Source organism: Fundulus heteroclitus, chromosome 12 (genome assembly GCF_011125445.2).
Source record: "Fundulus heteroclitus isolate FHET01 chromosome 12, MU-UCD_Fhet_4.1, whole genome shotgun sequence".
Taxonomy (NCBI): domain Eukaryota; kingdom Metazoa; phylum Chordata; class Actinopteri; order Cyprinodontiformes; family Fundulidae; genus Fundulus; species Fundulus heteroclitus.
In genome coordinates this window covers 35,148-54,505 of record NC_046372.1, presented here as the reverse complement: position 1 = coordinate 54,505, position 19,358 = coordinate 35,148, and the positions used below count along the sequence as shown (strand labels likewise).

Here is a 19,358-nt window from a genome sequence, read left to right as displayed (position 1 = left end):
TAAATTATTGGTTTCACTTATATCTGCAATTCTGTGTAGTTGTATTAGTCTTGTGAGTCTGATTATAGAACACCATGCTATGGTAACTGAATGCAACAGTAACATTCTGGACAGAGCAACAAACACGTACCGTCGAAAGATTTTTCTTTGTCACCTATGCTATCTAAAATGCTGCCGTTGGCATAAAAATGAAGTGCAGCACAAAGAATTTGTTCTGAACTGAGAGCATCACCTGGATTCCTTGTTCAGATCTTAGCTAAAAAAATAGGAAAAACCCAAAGTTAGCCCAAACAACCCTGCTAGCGAGCAGGGTTGTCTCGCATAGTAATTTGTTGTTATAATTTGATTAGGGGTAACAGCTTCCTTTGTGAAACAGGGTCCAAGAGGAATAAGTAAAATTACACAAAAACTATATCAACACCCAAAAGGATTTATCCAAGTAATATAATTTTGAAGTTCTACCCAACATGACAAAAAATTATGAGAACCTCTTAATTTGAAACAAGAAATTATATAATTCATTGTTCAAACATTTAGCAAATAGAAACAAAAAACTTACTAATTCTCCCTGACCAAAAACAGGAAACATTTAGTCTGAATAAATATCAAACAGTGAGGAAAAATTTTTTATTTCAGAATCCACTTTATTAGCCACGTTTCTGGGTACAAACAAGGAATTTTACATTAATTTCCAATGCTTCCATCATAATCAAGTTCACTTAATAAACAGCAAACTATAACTGTCATTTTATATCATATACAGTATGTAAAGAAACGGTTTGTACTGCTCATAATGCTTTGGTTTTTATGTTCTCTTTTCTTAAGACCTTTGTACAATGAAACTGTTTGCCTACTTTTTAATTTCTGTGATCTATGGCTTTAATCAAATGATCGGAAGATTTCTTTTTAAATCTACTAGAACAGAAAAAACAAGACTGGTGTCCTTGAAGAGGGAGAGCTGGGCAGAGAGCAGATAAAACACAGACCAATAAAATAATTGTAAAATGTTCAAAAGAAACAATTATGTTCCTGTAGCCAGAGGACAACAATGTCTTAAAGTTCTAGCAGCAAACTAATAAGACGTAACCTTACTGATCTTCAAACAGGGCTGCTCATGGAGGAGCATGGACCAAAACATTAACCTTGCCTGCAAGATGAATCCTCGCGGTATTTGTGCATTCATAAACACACAAGAATTCATCTTGTACCGCTCCCGCTTCAACCGTTTGTGACAGAACCAAAGTCGGTTGTAGTATTATGGTTTAAGGCGGGACATTCCAGCTGTGACAATGAGAGCTGCCGAGCCCACAGCTGAACCAACATGAACATGGCAGCACAGGAAGACAAACGCGTAGCTGCTGCTATCACATCTGGTTTGTAAGAATCCACGACTTCTTTGAAGGAGAATAGCATGAAGTAACCCTAACCCTTCCTTCACTAGCTTACCTTGTTGTGGTTTCTCATGCCACCAGCTGCTAACATTTTCATTTTACCGTGATTGGCTAAAACCAACCAATGTCCCTCCTTTACCCAAACAGATCCGATAGAAGCAGTCCCAGAGTGATAATGTGAAGAACATAGAGTGCTCCACATCATCAGTCTGGCTTACCAGGTTAAATAAGAAAACTGCACTAAATGTATTACGAGCTCATGCACAAGTCATATCAAAACCTATTTAATGATTATCTACGATGCTCAACTTTCCATCTGGCATTATTGAAATACCCCCACACTTGAGAGTATCAGATTTCACTTGCTTACATCTGTATGTTTTCATATGATTAGTCAAATTACTTTTGCGATTAAATCGTTTTCCACAAGTCAAACAGGAAAAAGGCTTCTCACCCGTATGAATCTTTATGTGCCGAGATAAACTTGGTCTATCGCTGAATCTTCTTCCACAAGTTAAGCATGAGAAAGGCTTCTCACCTGTATGATTTCTTATGTGCCGAGATAAACTTCTTTTCAGGCTAAAAGTTTTTCCACAGGTCAAACATGAGAATGGTTTCTCACCTGAGTGAGTTTTCTTGTGATCAGCCAAACTACTTCTGCGATAAAAACGTGTTCCACAAGTCGCACAGCAAAAAGGCTTCTCACCTGTATGAGTTCTTGTGTGTTGGCGTAAACCTGCTTTATAGCTGAATTTTTTTCCACAAGTCACACATGAGAAAGGTTTATCGCCTCTGTGAATTCTCATGTGTTCAGTCAAATACCTCTTAGAAAAACTTTTACCACAAATTTTACAAGCTGAAATGCTGTCATTTATGTGCACTGTCTCCTGTCTTTCCACTTCTGTATTGTCTACATCCTCAACATCACCTTGGATTTGCTGAAAACTCTTATTTTCTTCATTGCTACTTGATCCTGAATCTTCAAGGTCGCTCCTTTGTTGATTTTGTTCCTCAGACATATTGGAAAGCTGAGCGATGAGTTGGTCCTTGTATGATTCTAGTTCCCTGTGGTCCGTTTCCTCACAAACAGTGACTAGTGTAAAGGAATTAATTGACTGCTGTTGTTCAACCTGCTCTTTCTCCAGACTAATATAAAGTTCCTCCTGCTCGGTCTTAATTGCTGGATGTTCTGGGTCTACCTGGTCCTCCATTATTTGTGGTGTTTCAAGTTTGGCCCGGCTTTCTTTCTTCTGTTGAGGTTCAGGTTTCCCCAGTTCCTCCTTTGTGCAAAAAGGATGTGACTCCTCTTGGTCCAAACTGGAGTTACTCTCTAGGTTGCTGAAGTGATGGTCAGTGGGAACTTCTTCCTCTTTCCAAACATAATGCTGTGGGAGAACTGAACAGAGAGAAGAAAAACAAAAATCATATTGATTTACATGAGCATAAAACAATAATAATTCATGTTTTCTATTTTAACTAATTATACAATGTCTAAGTAACCACACATATGTTCATGTTTAGAGGAATAAAATTAAGGACAAGTTTTTGTTTTACAAGAAGGGTTACTTTTAGCAGCTGATGTTTAAAAGGAACACCTCTTATAGGTGTCAATAGGATGAACTTGACCTCAGCTACCAAGACATGTTTAAACATTTCTCATAGTTACTGAAGTCTTATAATGGAAGAACTGTAGGATGCTATACTGTGGATAGACCTGGTAAAGTCAATATGAAGACAGGCCAACAACCAATAAGCAATATTTTGAGAAAAAGGTTGACTCTTGTGATCAATGATCTGACCAGACAAAGTTTTAATACTGAAAATCACCCTCCACGAAAAAGAAAATCAGCCAAACAGAATATGAGAGAACACATAAGGAGAGTACTGAGTCATCAGAGTAATGTTGTAGAGAGCAGAGCTTAGGAGAGCTAACATTGCTTGCGGCATTTGTGAGCTCACAAACACACGAGAATCTATCTTTTACTGCTCCTGCTTCAACCACTTGTGTCCGAACCAAAAACGGTTCGGGCCAATCACGTTGCAGCATCACGGTTTAAGGCGGGACATACCAGCTGTGACCAAAGCAAGAGCTGCCGAGTCCACAGCTAAACCAACATAAGCATGGCAGTGCAGGAGGACCCACACGTAGATGCTGCTATTGCATCTGTTTGGTAAGAATTCACCGTGTTTCCCATAGGTTGAGGGTTTACTTGTGGTGGTAGACGGTACGGAGTTGTTTTGTACGGTACAGTGTAGCATGGTGCCAGCCTCTTAATCACAAAGGTGAGGGGGTAAATTGGTAAATTATATTGTTACCGTATTTTTCGGACTACAAAACTCATTTAAAATCCTTATATTTTGTCAAGAATTGCTGGTGCGCCTTATGATCCGGTGCATCTTACATATGATTACTGTTGTGCTTACTGACCAATTTTATGTGGAACAGTTTGCTCAAAAAACTGTTAAACTGTGTAAGTATGACTTTGGTTAGCAACAAAGCTGCTCCTCTCAATGGATATTCAGAGCATTAAAGAACATTGTGTCACTACCTGATTGAACCCCTGAGCTGTCTACAAGACTGCCTGACTGTACTGTTGAAGCTAGAAGTGCATTCATATAGAGGCCCCCACATTCTCGGGCGTAGTTCACTCCGCAGAGTCTACTCGAGATGTACTCAAGGCGGGCATACAGGTACTACATGCAGAGCTCAATTTTTTATATGTGGTTTCACACCATAAACTTCTCGGCAGCAACAAGTCTTTACGCCAAACTGTTTTATATGTGACACAGCGCTTAATACACTAAGCTGCTCCAAGCAGGCAGTCGCAAGGACACGTGGCATCACAGTCCCTCTCTGCTCTCACTGACAGGTGGGAGCCTGCTGGAAAAGAAATGGCTCTAGGTCCTCAGCTAGCTAATCACACATTTACCATCCATTCTGCTGCTTCGTCCCACTGGCAGAAAGTGTGGGAATTGTAGGAATTTGCCACAATAAATGTAGACAACAGTACGCTCGACAATGAAGGGTAAAACGTCCAGGGAGTCAGCATTGAATCCATCAAGCTCACAGTATGCGCAGAGTATGCGCAACTATGTGGGAGCCTTTAGGCAGCCCTGCGCATGGAGTACACACTAGCGACAATAAACCTAGTAAGTTAATTAAATATAAAAGTTATGTTTATTTTGGCCTTATGTTAGAAACGGGGAAGTGTAGTCCAACTACTCTGTCCTCCCGACAGACGGCTAGCTCTCTCGCTATCTCAGGAGAGAGCTGTGTACGTGAAGGGGCGGAGTGATATTACACACTTGGGAAGAATATTTAGTGAGCCTTATAATCCGGTGCACCTTATATGTGGACAAAGACGCACAAAAACATGTTAATTCACTGTGCGCCTTATAGTCCGGTGCGCCTTGTGGTCTGAAAAATACGGTACGTTATGTGTGATCTTTAAGTCTCAATACATAAGTGCTGAGTATCTGTACTTGAAATCGGCAAGTATCTAAACCGAAGTAATCGTAGTTGTACTCGGTTGGGAAAAACTGGTATCGGGACACCTCTAATTAATTTCTGTTGGAAACATCCGCATTGAAGTCAACGCTGGAGTAAACATCCATGCTGGGAAGATTAGCTCCGGCAGCTAGGGAGGACCAGGAGCAGACTTGGATTTATTGCAGGCAGAAGGGAACACTGCTTTGTTCTGATTCTTCTGCTCCTTAGGTGCTGTAGTTACCTCTCCTAGCAGTGACGGCTGGCCAGTAGGGGGCGCTTGGGCGCCGCCCCCTTTAAATTGTTTAGATAATAAATTATTTCTGAACTGCAAAGTACTTAGAAATGTATTTATTCATACTGTGTGTCCAATAGACATGTTAGAATTTATTAAAATAGTAAATACATAATTCTATTTAATTGCTCACATTGTGCACACTTCCTATCCTATGTGCAGGGCGCCGTTCTAATGAGAGTGATTGTAGGCGCAACAACTCGGGCAAGCACGTGATCTGAGGCTGACTTTTAATAGGGGGTTTTCAGTGACGTCACTGGCCAGCTTCCGGTCCGCCATCTTGGGTGGCATATTATCATATCATATCGCGAATGGATAAGTACGCCAGCACGCTAGAGCCACCAGATAAGGACGTATATCTGAGGAAATGTTCCGTGATCGACCATATGGACCCCTATGCCCTCCGCGGTGCCTTGTTTAGCACTAATCCAGATGATTGGCCAAATGTAGAGCACGGCGACATAGTGCATTACCTGGTGTTCAGTGAAAACCCTCTGCACACTCTTGAGGAAATGAGAGCTTACAAGGATCTAGAGGCTCACAACCAGTTCACATCTGGTTGGGTACGAGATGTAGAAGTTATGTACATGAAGGAAATTGCCATCATACGTGGACGGGTGAGTTTTAATAAGATGGTAAAAATGTAAACAATCCGACGCAAATGCGTGACAGCTTCTGCGATGGCTGACGGCCGGCGGCCGGCGGTGCGCGAAGGCGCTTGGCTGCAGGGCCGATCGACGCCGCTAGCGGCTTTAATTATTTAAGCAGAACAATGACCAGTGCAAAATTCAGTTGTATTTACAGTTTTTAACCCGCGCTGCTTCCGGGTTAAAGACGTCACTTTGCATATCAGACACCTTCGGCTACCTAGTTTGCGGTGTGAGCGCCTATACTTCAGAACAGTTCTGAAGCTACAAGTCCTTGGAGTCTCATGTGCAGTTTACGAATGGATGGGTTCAGGAGCTTCAGATCATAAAGCCAGCAAACAACGGGAACACAGTAACTCGTACAAAGGTAAGCTGCGCTCAGACGGGCTCTGGCACCTGCTAACCGTCAGTGCTAACAACCACTCACGCATGTAATGTACTTTTAACTAGCTGCTATGTGTTTCAAAGGTTTAGAACACACTCTCTATCGGGATACTGTGGAAAGTTATGTTCGGTCGTCTTAAAGCCGCAATCCAAGCGAGCCGACGACTCCGTGGTTGCGCCGCCAGGCAGGAAAGCGGTGGAAAGTTAACCCATTTTCTATGTTTTTCCCACGGCGATCATGTGTTGCACTGTTACAGCCCACAACACAGCAACGGTTTACCATGGTTGAAATCAAGTTAAGGTGAAATTAATCAAATTAAAACACGGCTAAGAGGGAGTACAGTACGCGGTAGTCATAGGCAGTAGTCTGAGTAGCGGCGGCGGAGGCAGTCAACATGACGCCCAAGCCCTATTATTAATATATTCTTACATGTTTTAAATACTTAACAGTTAATTACCTGTGACAAAGTGAGCACCGCAGACTCTGGCGTATTCCAGCTTAACACCGTCCAAATCGGACCTGGATATCCGTGTCAGCCATAGGTGACGGCGTTGTTCAGATAGCTGTTTTGTTTATTCACACTGATTTACTATTACGGCTGGTAGGCGATAGAAAGAGCGTTGATCTCCACCTCCACGGGCCGTGCAACCAACCATTAAACACGTTTTCCCCATTGTTCACTTTCAATACTGCCTAAGGCGTCATACAATGCAGGGTCAACAGTGCGAAACGACTGCCACCCAATATGGCGGACGCGCTGAGTAGTCACGTGAGCGTGACGTCACCTGAAAACCCCCTATTGGTTATTTAAGGTTTTCCACAGGGCGCTGCGCTCTGCGTCCCGGACACACCCATTCTGTTGTGTCATTACTGGTAGAGTGTCAGTACTGGCTAATTTTTTTTAAAACATTGTGTGATTGGACAATCCCCGAAAAACAAGAAATTACCAAATATGATATAGGGAGAATAGATCTTAATAAAATATTAGTTAAACATAAAATAAATAAAGCAGTTATACTTTTTTTAAAGGAAACAGGGTTGTATGTAAGGATTTAATTTAAAGGGAGACACTCTGGTCCACACTCCAGCATAGTAGATGGCGATAATACATCTTAACGTTAGATGTCACCCGCCAGTAAAAATCAGAAGAAGAAGAAGAAGACAATCCCCGATTCGACTCATTAGCGCAGCTGCAGTTCGTTAGGTTCATTCACGTTTATGTTTGCAAAGTGGAGTAGTTTCAAAATGAGAGAAAATTCTGTTTTGTCTTTACAAAAAAATGCTTTTACAAAGCGTTCACTTGAAGAAGAAAAAAACAGGATAAAGGAGCTTGGACCGGATTCAGCAGCAGGCAAGTGATCTCTCCACTCCATGGTTGGAGAAAGCAGTGTAGGTAGTCAGCCAGTGAAGAAGCGTTGGATACTCAGTGTAGAAGACCATGAAAGGATTGCTGCAGAGGTGAGTTGTTGTGGAAAATCACTGTTACAGTGGTTTATAGTAATGTTATTTAATATATCAGGAAGATGTGCTTTGTAGTTAGAAATACCTTTAGTTGTGTCTATGCTTTGTAGGTATGTTGATATAATGTTTGTCAGCAAGATATTTTATTATTTAAGTTGTACTGAAGTTTATGGGTAATGGGGAATAAAACATTTGGTTACAGAATTTTGTATAATCTTGTCCCACAAAAATGCTGTAACACATTTCATAACACAGCCTTAAAAAATGGCAGCAAATGTTATTAAAATCAGGAAAACAATCTAGAAGAAGTCTTTTCAGAAACTGTCACGCTCTTGAAGATCCTCATCACCACACCCATGACCACAGCAGAAGCTGAAAGGTGCTTTTCAACTCTGAAAAGAATCAAGACTTTTCTGAGAAACTCAATGACTCAGGACAGGCTGAATGCATTGGCCATGTTGTCGATGGAGAAAAGACTAGTCACAGAGATGACTGACTTTAACAAGAATATAATTGAGAAATTTGCAGGGCAGAAGGAAAGGAGGGCAAAATTCATGTTCAAATAGTGCTATTTTTTAAGATTTGTTTTGTTTGTTTTTCATTTGTTTGTTTGTGTGCGCCCCCCCTCAGTTTTTTTAGCAACAGCCGCAACTGTCTCCTAGCATTTATTTTTAGTTCAGTCAGTGTTCAGCCTGACATCAGTGCTCATGTTTATCAATGTCTGTTTATGCTTATGCTCGACTTTTGAGGTAATTGAATGGACACAGCACTGCACTGTTGTCAAATCAGACCGTTTCCAACTCAAACACACACACACACACACACATATATGTTTTAATAAAAAGAGAATATGATACAGAAAATGATGTGCTGCTTGATTTAATTAAAGATTTATATTAAACCTCGTAGTTAATTTTTTCTTTTCCAGCAGCTCTGTTATCAGTAAACCAACATCAGTACCTCTGGTGGTTCATACCTATTCTCTGCAGGTTTATTTGGGGTTTCAAGCTGATTTCCAGCAGTCTGCGCTGACGGTCCAGCTCTTCCTCGTAGTGGACGATGGTTTTATCAAACTCTGTGAATATTTCTTCAGCAGCAGCGGTCAGTCGCTCCCTGATAAACTCTCTCAGAGACTGAGATGAAGACATTGTTGCTGCAGAGACACAAACAATCAGCTCAGAAGACACAACAAAGCTAACTCTGCTAACAGAACCAGACAGTCTGCTTCCGGGTTTGATGGAGACCAGAAAGAAACGTCTCGGCTCATTATCGCCACCTGCTGGCAAAACAAGTTTTCTGGCATCGAAGGACAAGAGGATACTGTTTTGTACTTTGATTACTATAATTTATTATATCTCGGTATCAATTGGTCTGACATCTCCCGTTTACAGCTTGTACAAAATTCTCGTCTCTTAAGCAACACACGTTAAACATGAACATATCACTCCTGTCCTTTCATCTCTGCAGTGGCTACCGCTTCAGTTTAGACTACAATTTAAACTGCTGTTGTTTGTTCCTTAAGCACTGACTGGCCTTGTCCCACCTTATCTATGTGAACTTTTGAAAACCCACCAGCCCAGCAGAGCTTTACAACGTGCTGATCAACATCTTCCTGGTTCAACCTCCTGGAATAGTCCTCCCTATGAGTTACGCTCAATGACGGACCGGCTCCTATTCAAAGCCAAACACAAGCCTTTTTATTTAAGAATGTGGTTGTCTTTCAGTATTTTGATACTGTCTTTTAATGTTTATACTTCTAGCTTTTTCTTGATACTGTCTCTGGTTTTATGTTTTATTTTGTAAAGCACTTAAAAAGGAGCCTTTTCACATTTTGTACTTCCATTTGTGTCTTTACTGCTTCTAGAAAAAGTCCATGCACTAAAAAAAAAAAAAAAAAAAAAAAAAAAAACATTCAGCAATTTCTTGGCAATGAGTAAATGTTTTGCTGGTATCTGGAAATGAGCCGTTTCAAAAACCTCCCAATTATTATGTCACAATAAGCACAAGCGCTGCTCATTTCCTAACAAATCAACCAGAGTTTCTCCCAATTCATTTCTAGAAGAGGAGCACATTTTGTAAGCTGATTTTACCGGCTTTACACACTGCACAATGGAAATAACAAATACTGATTTTAGGTCCAATTATTGCCCGGAATAGTCGTTTTATCTGTGTGTGAATAACTTGCTAATCTATTTGCTGTGTAAAGGACATTAAACAATGGGTCACTCAATACTTTCTCCCCCTAAATAATGACAAAACTATGGATTTAGTGTGATGCCTCCGGCAAGCCATGTGGGGTTATACCCAATCTTGCTCTCACCCCCATAACCGTCATGACCTCAATCAGGTGGTGAAAAAATAGGGCTGAAATCTGATTGCTGCTAAAAACTTAACAAACAGGTTGATTTTGAAGCAAAAACAACTGTTGTCCAAAATAAAGTCATTCCTCGGCCGCAGCGATCTGGGGAAAGTCACCCATGCCTTTGTTAGCTCTGGACTTGAGTAGTGCTGAAGTAAGACTGTTTTTTTTAAAAAAAATGTTATTTTCTATAAAGGATTGTAACTGAATGAAAACAGTTACAATCTTTTACAATCAGTTGTGCATACAGGCATTATTTGGTAATGACGGTATGCAAAATTAAGGAATTTGACTTTGGTTAGAGGGCTCAAAGAATACAAACATCAGGCATAAATATATAAACAATATGTTAATATGCCAAAATTAAAGTTTTAGACCATACTAAGCATTGTTACATTTAGCGGAAAATGGGAGAAGGGGTAAAATATGTTGGGCTGATGTTTCACTGCAGGAAGGATTGGTGCACTTCACACATGGCTTCATTAGGAAATTAAAATGTTGTGGACATACTGTGGCAACATCTCAAGACATCATGAGGGAAATTAATGCTTGGGCAAACTAGCTTAAAGACAACAAAGTCATTTTTTGTCCATTACAAAGCCCTGGTCTCAGGTCAATAGAATTTCTGTGGGCAGTGCTACAAAGTTGTGTGCAAGCAGGGTGGCCTACAATCTGACTCAGTTACACCAGGAAAAATGAGTCAAAATTAAATAAAAATTACATTGACACCCAAAATGTTTTAAGTAATACAGTTTAAAAGTTAAACCAATATCACAAAAATGTATGAGAACTTCAAGATTTCATTGAGTGTCCAAACATCTAACAAATAGAGAAAAAAATACTAATTCTCGTTGACCTAGAGGAAACATTTATTGTGAAGAAATGTTAAAGTGAGGAAAGATAAAGATTTTGTGATAATCAGAGTCAAGTTTATTAGCCAAGTTTGTGGGAACAGACAAGGAATTTGAATTTGGTTTCCAATGTTCATATCATAATCAAGCTTAGGTAACAGCAAACTACAATATATAACGTCATTTCACATGATATACAGTATGGAAAGACATTATTTGTTTTTATGTTTCCCTTTTCCTGACTAATAACTTTTTACAATGGAACTGTTTCACTTCTTTCTAATCTATTACTTTATCAACATGATCCAAAAGAAAAAGAAAAAATCTACTTCAAATAAAAACTGTCTCATTTTGATCACTTTTACTGTGATTACTTATTCCTTGTTTGTGGGTACAAACAAGGGATCTTAAATTAATTCCCAATGCTTCCATCATAATCAAGTTCACTTAATAAACAGCAAACTATAACTGTCATTTTATATCATATACAGTATGTAAAGAAACAGTTTGTACTGCTCATAATGCTTTGGTTTTTATGTTCTCTTTTCTTAAGACCTTTGTACAATCAAACTGTTTGCCTACTTTTTAATCTCTGTGATCAATGGCTTTAATCAAATGATCGGAAGATTTCTTTTTAAATCTACTAGAACAGAAAAAACAAGATTGGTGTCCTTGAAGAGAGAGAGCTGGGCAGAGAGGAGATAAAACACAGACCAATAAAATTATTTTAAAATGTTCAAAAGAAACAATTATGTTCCTGTAGCCGGAGGACAACATTGTCTTAAAGTTCTAGCAGCAAACTAATAAGAGGTAACCTTTCTGATCTTCAAACAGGGCTGCTCATGGAGGAGCATGGACCAAAACATTAACCTTGCCTGCAAGATGAATCCTCATGGTATTTGTGCATTCATAAACACACAAGAATTCATCTTATACCGCTCCAGCTTCAACCGTTTGTGACCGAACCAAAGACGGTTGTAGCATTATGGTTTAAGGCGGGACATTCCAGCTGTGACAATGAGAGCTGCCGAGCCCACAGCTGAACCAACATGAACATGGCAGCACAGGAAGGCAAACACGTAGCTGATGCCATCACATCTGGTTTGTAAGAATCCACGACTTCTTTGAAGGAGAATAGCATGAAGTAACCCTAACCCTTCCTTCACTAGCTTACCTTGTTGTGGTTTCTCATGCCACCAGCTGCTAACATTTTCATTTTACCGTGATTGGCTAAAACCAACCAATGTCCCTCCTTTACCCAAACAGATTCGATAGAAGCAGTCCCAGAGTGATAATGTGAAGAACATAGAGTGCTCCACATCATCAGTCTGGCTTACCAGGTTAAATAAGAAAACTGCACTAAATGTATTACGAGCTCATGCACATGTCATATCAAAACCTATTTAATGATTACCTACGATGCTCAACTTTCCACCTGGCATTATTGAAATACCCCCACACTTGAGAGTATCAGATTTCACTTGCTTACATCTGTATGTTTTCATATGATTAGTCAAATGACTTTTGCGATTAAAACGTTTTCCACAAGTCAAACAGGAAAAAGGCTTCTCACCCGTATGAATCTTTATGTGCTGAGATAAACTTGGTCTATCGCTGAATCTTTTTCCACAAGTTAAACATGAGAAAGGCTTCTCACCTGTATGAGTTCTTATGTGCCGATATAAATTTCTTTTCAGGCTGAAAGTTTTTCCACAGGTCAAACATGAGAAAGGTTTCTCACCTGAGTGAGTTTTCTTGTGATCAGCGAAACTACTCCTGCGATAAAAACGTGTTCCACAAGTCGCACAGCAAAAAGGCTTCTCACCTGTATGAGTTCTTGTGTGTTGGCATAAACCTGCTTTATAGCTGAATTTTTTTCCACAAGTCACACATGAGAAAGGTTTATCGCCTCTGTGAATTCTCATGTGTTCAGTCAAATACCTCTTAGAAAAACTTTTACCACAAATTTTACAAGCTGAAATGCTGTCATTTATGAGCACTGTCTTCTGTCTTTCCACTTCTGTATTGTCTACATCCTCAACATCACCTTGGATTTGCTGAAAACTCTTATTTTCTTCATTGCTACTTGATCCTGAATCTTCAAGGTCGCTCCTTTCTTGATTTTGTTTCTCAGACATATTGGAAATCTGAGCAATGTCCTTGTATGATTCTAGTTCCCTGTGGTCCGTTTCCTCACAAACAGTGACTAGTGTAAAGGAATCAATTGACTGCTGTTGTTCAACCTGCTCTTTCTCCAGACTAATATAGAGTTCCTCCTGCTCGGTCTTAATTGCTGGATGTTCTGGGTCTACCTGGTCCTCCATTATTTGTGGTGTTTCAAGTTTGGCCCGGCTTTCTTTCTTCTGTTGAGGTTCAGGTTTCCCCACTTCCTCCTTTGTGCAAAAAGGATGTGACTCCTCTTGGTCCAAACTGGAGTTACTCTCTAGGTTGCTGAAGTGATGGTCAGTGGGAACTTCTTCCTCTTTCCAAACATAATGCTGTGGGAGAACTGAACAGAGAGAAGAAAAACACAAATCATATTGATTTACATGAGCATAAAACAATAATAATTCACGTTTTCTATTTTAACTAATTATACAATGTCTAAGTAACCACACATATGTTCATGTTTAGAGGAATAAATTAAGGACAAGTTTTTATTTTACAGGAAGGGTTACTTTTAGCAGCTGGTGTTTAAAAGGAACACCTCTTATAGGTGTCAATAGGATGAACTTGACCTCAGCTACCAAGACATATTTAAACATTTCTCATAGTTACTGAAGTCTTATAATGGAAGAACTGTAGGATGCTATACTGTGGATAGACCTGGTAAAGTCAATATGAAGACAGGCCAACAACCAATAAGCAATATTTTGAGAAAAAGGTTGACTCTTGTGATCAATGATCTGACCAGACAAAGTTTTAATACTGAAAATCATCCTCCACGAAAAAGAAAATCAGCCAAACAGAATATGAGAGAACACATAAGGAGAGTACCGAGTCATCAGAGTAATGTTGTAGAGAGCAGAGCTTAGGAGAGCTAACATTGCTTGCGGCATTTGTGAGCTCACAAACACACGAGAATCTATCTTTTACTGCTCCTGCTTCAACCACTTGTGTCCGAACCAAAAACGGTTCGGGCCAATCACGTTGCAGCATCACGGTTTAAGGCGGGACATACCAGCTGTGACCAAAGCAAGAGCTGCCGAGTCCACAGCTAAACCAACATAAGCATGGCAGTGCAGGAGGACCCACACGTAGATGCTGCTATCGCATCTGTTTGGTAAGAATTCACCGTGTTTCCCATAGGTTGAGGGTTTACTTGTGGTGGTAGACGGTACGGAGTTGTTTTGTACGGTACAGTGTAGCATGGTGCCAGCCTCTTAATCACAAAGGTGAGGGGGTAAATTGGTAAATTATATTGTTACCGTATTTTTCGGACTACAAAACTCATTTAAAATCCTTAAATTTTCTCAAGAATTGCTGGCGCGCCTTATGATCCGGTGCATCTTACATATGATTACTGTTGTGCTTACTGACCAATTTTATGTGGAACAGTTTGCTCAAAAAACTGTTAAACTGTGTAAGTATGACTTTGGTTAGCAACAAAGCTGCTCCTCTCAATGGATATTCAGAGCATTAAAGTACATTGTGTCACTACCTGATTGAACCCCTGAGCTGTCTACAAGACTGCCTGACTGTAAAGGCTGGCATACAGGTACTACGTGCAGAGCTTAATTTTTTGTATGTGGTTTCACACTATAAACTTCTCGGCAGCAAGAAGTCTTCACGTCAAACTGTTTTATATGTGACACTGAGCTTGATACACTGAGCTGCTCCAAGCAGGCAGTCGCAAGGACACGTGGCATCACAGTCCCTCTCTGCTCTCACTGACAGGTGGGAGCCTGCTGGAAAAGAAACTGCTCTAGGTCTTCAGCTAGCTAATCACACATTTTACCATCTGTTCCGCTGCTTCGTCCCACTGGAAGAAAGTGTGTGAATTGTAGGAATATGCCACAAGAAATGTAGACAACAGTACGCTCGACAATGAAGGGTAAAACGTCCAGGGAGTCAGCATTGAGTCCATCAAGCTCACAGTATGCGCAGAGTATGCGCAACTATGTGGGAGCCTTTAGGCAGCCCTGCGCATGGAGTACACACTAGCGACAATAAACCTAGTAAGTTAATTAAATATAAAAGTTATGTTTATTTTGGCCTTATGTTAGAAACGGGACATTGTAGTCCAACTACTCTGTCCTCCCGACAGACGGCTAGCTCTCTCGCTATCTCAGGAGAGAGCGGTGTACGTGAAGGGGCGGAGTGATATTACACACTTGGGAAGAATTTTAAGTGCGCCTTATAATCCGGTGCGCCTTATGGTCTGAAAAATACGGTACGTTATGTGTGATCTTTAAGTCTCAATACATAAGTGCTGAGTATCTGTACTTGAAATCGTCAAGTACCTAAACCGAAGTAATCGTAGTTGTACTCCGTTGGGAAAAACTGGTATCGGGACACCTCTAATTCATTTCTGTTGGAAACATCCGCATTGAAGTCAACGCTGGAGTAAACATCCATGCTGGGAAGATTAGCTCCGGCAGCTAGGGAGGACCAGGAGCAGACTTGGATTTATTGCAGGCAGAAGGGAACACTGCTTTGTTCAGATTCTTCTGCTCCTTAGGTGCTGTAGTCATAGACATAATATAAGAGTAGACGCGTCATTGGGCAGGTTCTGCCTATGCTGCGATACGTCAGAGCGTCCGCCATCTTAAATGTGGCAAATCTGAAGTTACTCAGTCACTTAAACAGTATCAGAGGGACTTTAATCTCTGAATATACTTTGTATTCGTAGTATTTTTTTTTGTAATATTACAAGTTTATTTTCGTATCCCTTTAGCTTCATTCTCCTGAATGAATTCTCCTAAAGAATAAAAATATTTAAAATAATCTAACCTGGCCCTATTACTCCAGGAGTGAAACAATTCTGCAAACTGTGATTATTCTGGAAATGTTCCCCCTTAATTCTCATAATATGATGTTTTTATCATAACATTATCACTTTTGTGTTTGTTTGTTTATTTTTACTTTATTGACCTAGGACTTTTTTTCCTCATATTATTAATTTTACCTCTTTAATACTCACCCAAAAAGTCTGTTCCTAAAGGTTCACATGTGACACAGTTTTATGAAATAATGAAGACCACAATGTTTAGATTTAACAAATTGATCCTTATATTCATAACACATACACACACAAATATATATATATATATATATATATATATATATATATATATATATATATATATATATATATATATATATGTGTGTGTGTGTGTGTGTGTATTTATTGCAGCACAGGAATGAGGCATCTTCTCTTATTCACGTTCACAATAACAGAACTCAACTTTTTTCTGCCACATACAATATGGCGGTGACGTTGACGTGCGAACCTGCGCCCTATGACGCGTCTACGTATATATGTCTGTGGCTGTAGTTACCTCTCCTAGCATGAATTTTTACTTCAGTCAGTGTTCAGCCTGACATCAGTGCTCATGTTTATCAGCGTCTGTTAATGCTTATGCTCAACTTTTGAGGTAATTGAATGGACACAGCACTCAGTGTTGTCAGATCAGACCGTTTCCAACCCAAACACACACACACACACACACACACACACACATATATATATATATATATATATATATATATATATATATATATATATATATATATATATATAGGTTTTAATAAACAGATCAATTCATATGATACGGAAAATTATGTGCTGCTTGATTTAATTAAAGATTTATATTAAACCTCGGAGTTATTTTTTTCTTTTCCAGCAGCTCTGTGATGTGTAACCTCAGTACCTCTGATGGTTCATACCTATTCTCTGCAGCTTTATCTGGGGTTTGTAGCAGATTTCCAGCAGTCTGCGCTGACGGTCCAGCTCTTCCTCGTAGTGGACGATGGTTTTATCAAACTCTGTGAATATTTCTTCAGCAGCAGCGGTCAGTCGCTCCCTGATAAACTCTCTCAGAGACTGAGATGAAGACATTATTACTGCAGAGACACAAACAATCAGCTCAGAAGACACAACAAAGCTAACTCTGCTAACAGAACCAGACAGTCTGCTTCCGGGTTTGATGGAGACCAGAAAGAAACGTCTCGACTCATTATCGCCACCTGCTGGCAAAACAAGTTTTCTGGCATCGAAGGACAAGAGGATACTGTTTTGTACTTTTATTACTATAATTAATTACATCTCGGTATCAATTGGTCTGACATCTCACGTTTACAGCTTGTACAAAATTCTCGTCTCTAAAGCAACACACGTTAAACATGAACATATCACTCCTGTCCTTTCATCTCTGCAATGGCTATCGCTTCAGTTTAGACTACAATTTAAACTGCTGTTGTTTGTTCCTAAAGCACTGACTGGCCTTGTCCCACCTTATCTATGTGAACTTTTGAAAACCCACCAGCCCAGCAGAGCTTTACAACGTGCTGATCAACATCTTCTTGGTCTTTTTCAGCGGCTGGTTCAACCTCCTGGAATAGTCCTCCCTATGAGTTACGCTCAATGACGGACCGGCTCCTATTCAAAGCCAAACACAAGCCTTTTTTATTTAAGAATGTGGTTGTCTTTCAGTATTTTGATACTGTCTTTCATTTCTAGAAGAGGAGCACATTTTGTAAGCTGATTTTACCGGCTTTACACACTGCACAATGGAAATAACAAATACTGCTTTTAGGTCCAATTATTGCCCGGAATAGTCTTTTTATCTGTGTGTGAATAACTTGCAAATCTATTTGCTGTGTAAAGGACATTAAACAATGTCAATACTCAATACTTTCTCCCCCTAAATAATGACAAAACTATGGATTCAGTGTGATGCCTCCGGCAAGTCATGTGGGTTATACCCAATCTTGCTCTCACCCCCCATAACCATCATGACCTCAAACTGAAATCTGATTGCTGCTAAAAACTTAACAAACAGGTTGATTTTGAAGAAAAAACAACTGCTGTCAAAAATAAAGTAATTCCTCGGCCGCAGCTATCTGGGGAAAGTCACCCATGCCTTTGTTAGCTCTGGACTTGAGTAGTGCTGAAGTAAGACTGGATTTTTTTTTTAAATGTTATTTTCTATAAACGATTGTAACTGAATGAAAACAGTCCTCTCTAGAACTTTGGACAAACAAGACAAATGGGAAACTGTCCTAAAACTAAAGAAGACTGCAGGATCTAAGCCAGGAGATGCTTGACCACAGCATGCTTGAAAACAGATGAAACAAAATCTGATGTTGAGCAACCATCAATGAAAGTCAGGAGAAAGACCCATGGTGTCAAAGGGAATAATGTTCTGACGGTCGTTGGCTTGTCTCGTCCATGACACCAGCTCAAACTGATCAAAGACAGCAGAGGTCACTGGAAAAAAACATAATCGGACAGAACTGTATGTGCAGGCAATGTTCTGCTTGACTGAAGCAGTTAAAGAAATCATCACAGGTAGACTATGTTACAGTTTTCAGAACATTGACAGAAGGATTAATGACAGACTGAATGGTTCTAAATAAGACCCATGGCTGATTTAGCTGGTTGAAATTAAATTTGAAACATACTGCGGCTTGGCCTGCTTAACAGCTTTTTGATATTCACAGAGACTCATGAAGCCCGTCCTCCTTCCATCTGTTCTCTGCCTGTCTGCAGGGCTGTCTAATGACCCGGGTGGAATCATTAAGCCAGGGGTCTGGCTTAACTTTGGTAGATATCTGCTTTAGAGGTGTGATGCAGTCCAAACTCTCTGTTCAGGTGCACTGCAAGCAGGTGATAAATTCTTCTGGACATGGAGGAAAGTCCAGCTTTTCAATAGAGTAAAATGCATTGCTTCTAAAGAAAGCAGCAAATCGACCTGCAGTGGAGGGGGTCAATTAAGATTTGCATTCAAACTTTAACACAACCAATAAATAAAATAAGATTATCCATTTAAGAGAATATTAGTAGGTACAACAACTAACTCAGATGGGGAATATAACTGATGCACCTTTTCCTACTTTTGGCACCTTCTTCTGACTTTTGATTGACTGTTGAGCCGATGGGACAAGTGAATTTCTCCAACGTGAGATCAATACAGCCTATCTTATGTTATCTCTTAAAATAAAATAGGGGCAATATTATTTGCCGATTCAACACTGCTGCCACCACCATGTTTAACTCCATGTCATTTTGTTTTTACCACACATGCAATTATGAAATAGGGACCAAAAGTTTTGTTTCAGCCTAAAGCACCAAAAGAGAAAGCCTCTGTCTTGCAATTCGTAACCTTGTGAAGATGCTGACTGAAGCTGGCATGAGAGTGCCCTCCACAGTTAAATGTACCAACCTGGGCTCAATGGCCACTGAACAAAGAAAAAAAACTCGCTATAGTTTGCAAATGCTTTCCCAAAAAAGATTTTAATTTTTATAGATGTTTCATCT

General features: G+C 39.9%; 3 protein-coding genes across 4 annotated transcripts in view; all 3 read right to left on the bottom strand.

The window, feature by feature from the left end:
• The window catches only part of LOC105926893 (zinc finger protein 69 homolog), a 54,354-nt gene extending 37,279 nt beyond the window's left edge, over positions 1 to 17,075 (bottom strand). Inside the window, exons 1-2 of one of the 2 annotated variants that reach the window (XR_004932006.1) lie at positions 16,766 to 16,880; positions 13,266 to 13,385 (exon numbers count right to left, since the gene is read on the bottom strand). Coding sequence is in view for 1 of the 2 variants with exons in the window: in XM_036143592.1 (XP_035999485.1) it covers positions 16,766 to 16,937 (172 nt within the window). In the remaining variant the exon portion in view is untranslated. Of the gene's footprint in view, positions 1 to 13,265; positions 13,386 to 16,765 lie in introns of those variants that run through there. The other variant, XM_036143592.1, reaches the window with a different exon arrangement.
• On the bottom strand, positions 596 to 8,922 carry LOC118556497 (zinc finger protein 69 homolog). The gene is made up of 2 exons (XM_036143625.1): positions 8,643 to 8,922; positions 596 to 2,787 (listed from the first exon to the last, which is right to left on the bottom strand). The coding sequence occupies exons 1-2, from the start codon at positions 8,812 to 8,814 to the stop codon at positions 1,676 to 1,678; spliced, it is 1,284 nt and encodes a 427-aa protein (XP_035999518.1). The 5' UTR covers positions 8,815 to 8,922; the 3' UTR covers positions 596 to 1,675.
• On the bottom strand, positions 10,933 to 13,267 carry LOC118564745 (zinc finger protein 69 homolog). Its single transcript, XM_036143633.1, has one exon. It carries the CDS (start codon positions 13,198 to 13,200, stop codon positions 12,280 to 12,282), a length of 921 nt encoding a protein of 306 aa, XP_035999526.1. The 5' UTR covers positions 13,201 to 13,267; the 3' UTR covers positions 10,933 to 12,279.
• Positions 17,076 to 19,358: the final 2,283 nt, after the last annotated feature.

Coding starts and splice junctions, on each gene's coding strand:
- LOC118564745 (XM_036143633.1), bottom strand. CDS start 13,200: ATGGAGGACCAGGTAGACCCAGAACATCCAGCAATTAAGACCGAGCAG.
- LOC118556497 (XM_036143625.1), bottom strand. CDS start 8,814: ATGTCTTCATCTCAGTCTCTGAGAGAGTTTATCAGGGAGCGACTGACC. Junction 2,788..8,642: donor AATAAACCTGCAGAGAATAG/GTATGAACCACC, acceptor CTCTCTGTTCAG/TTCTCCCACAGCATTATGTT.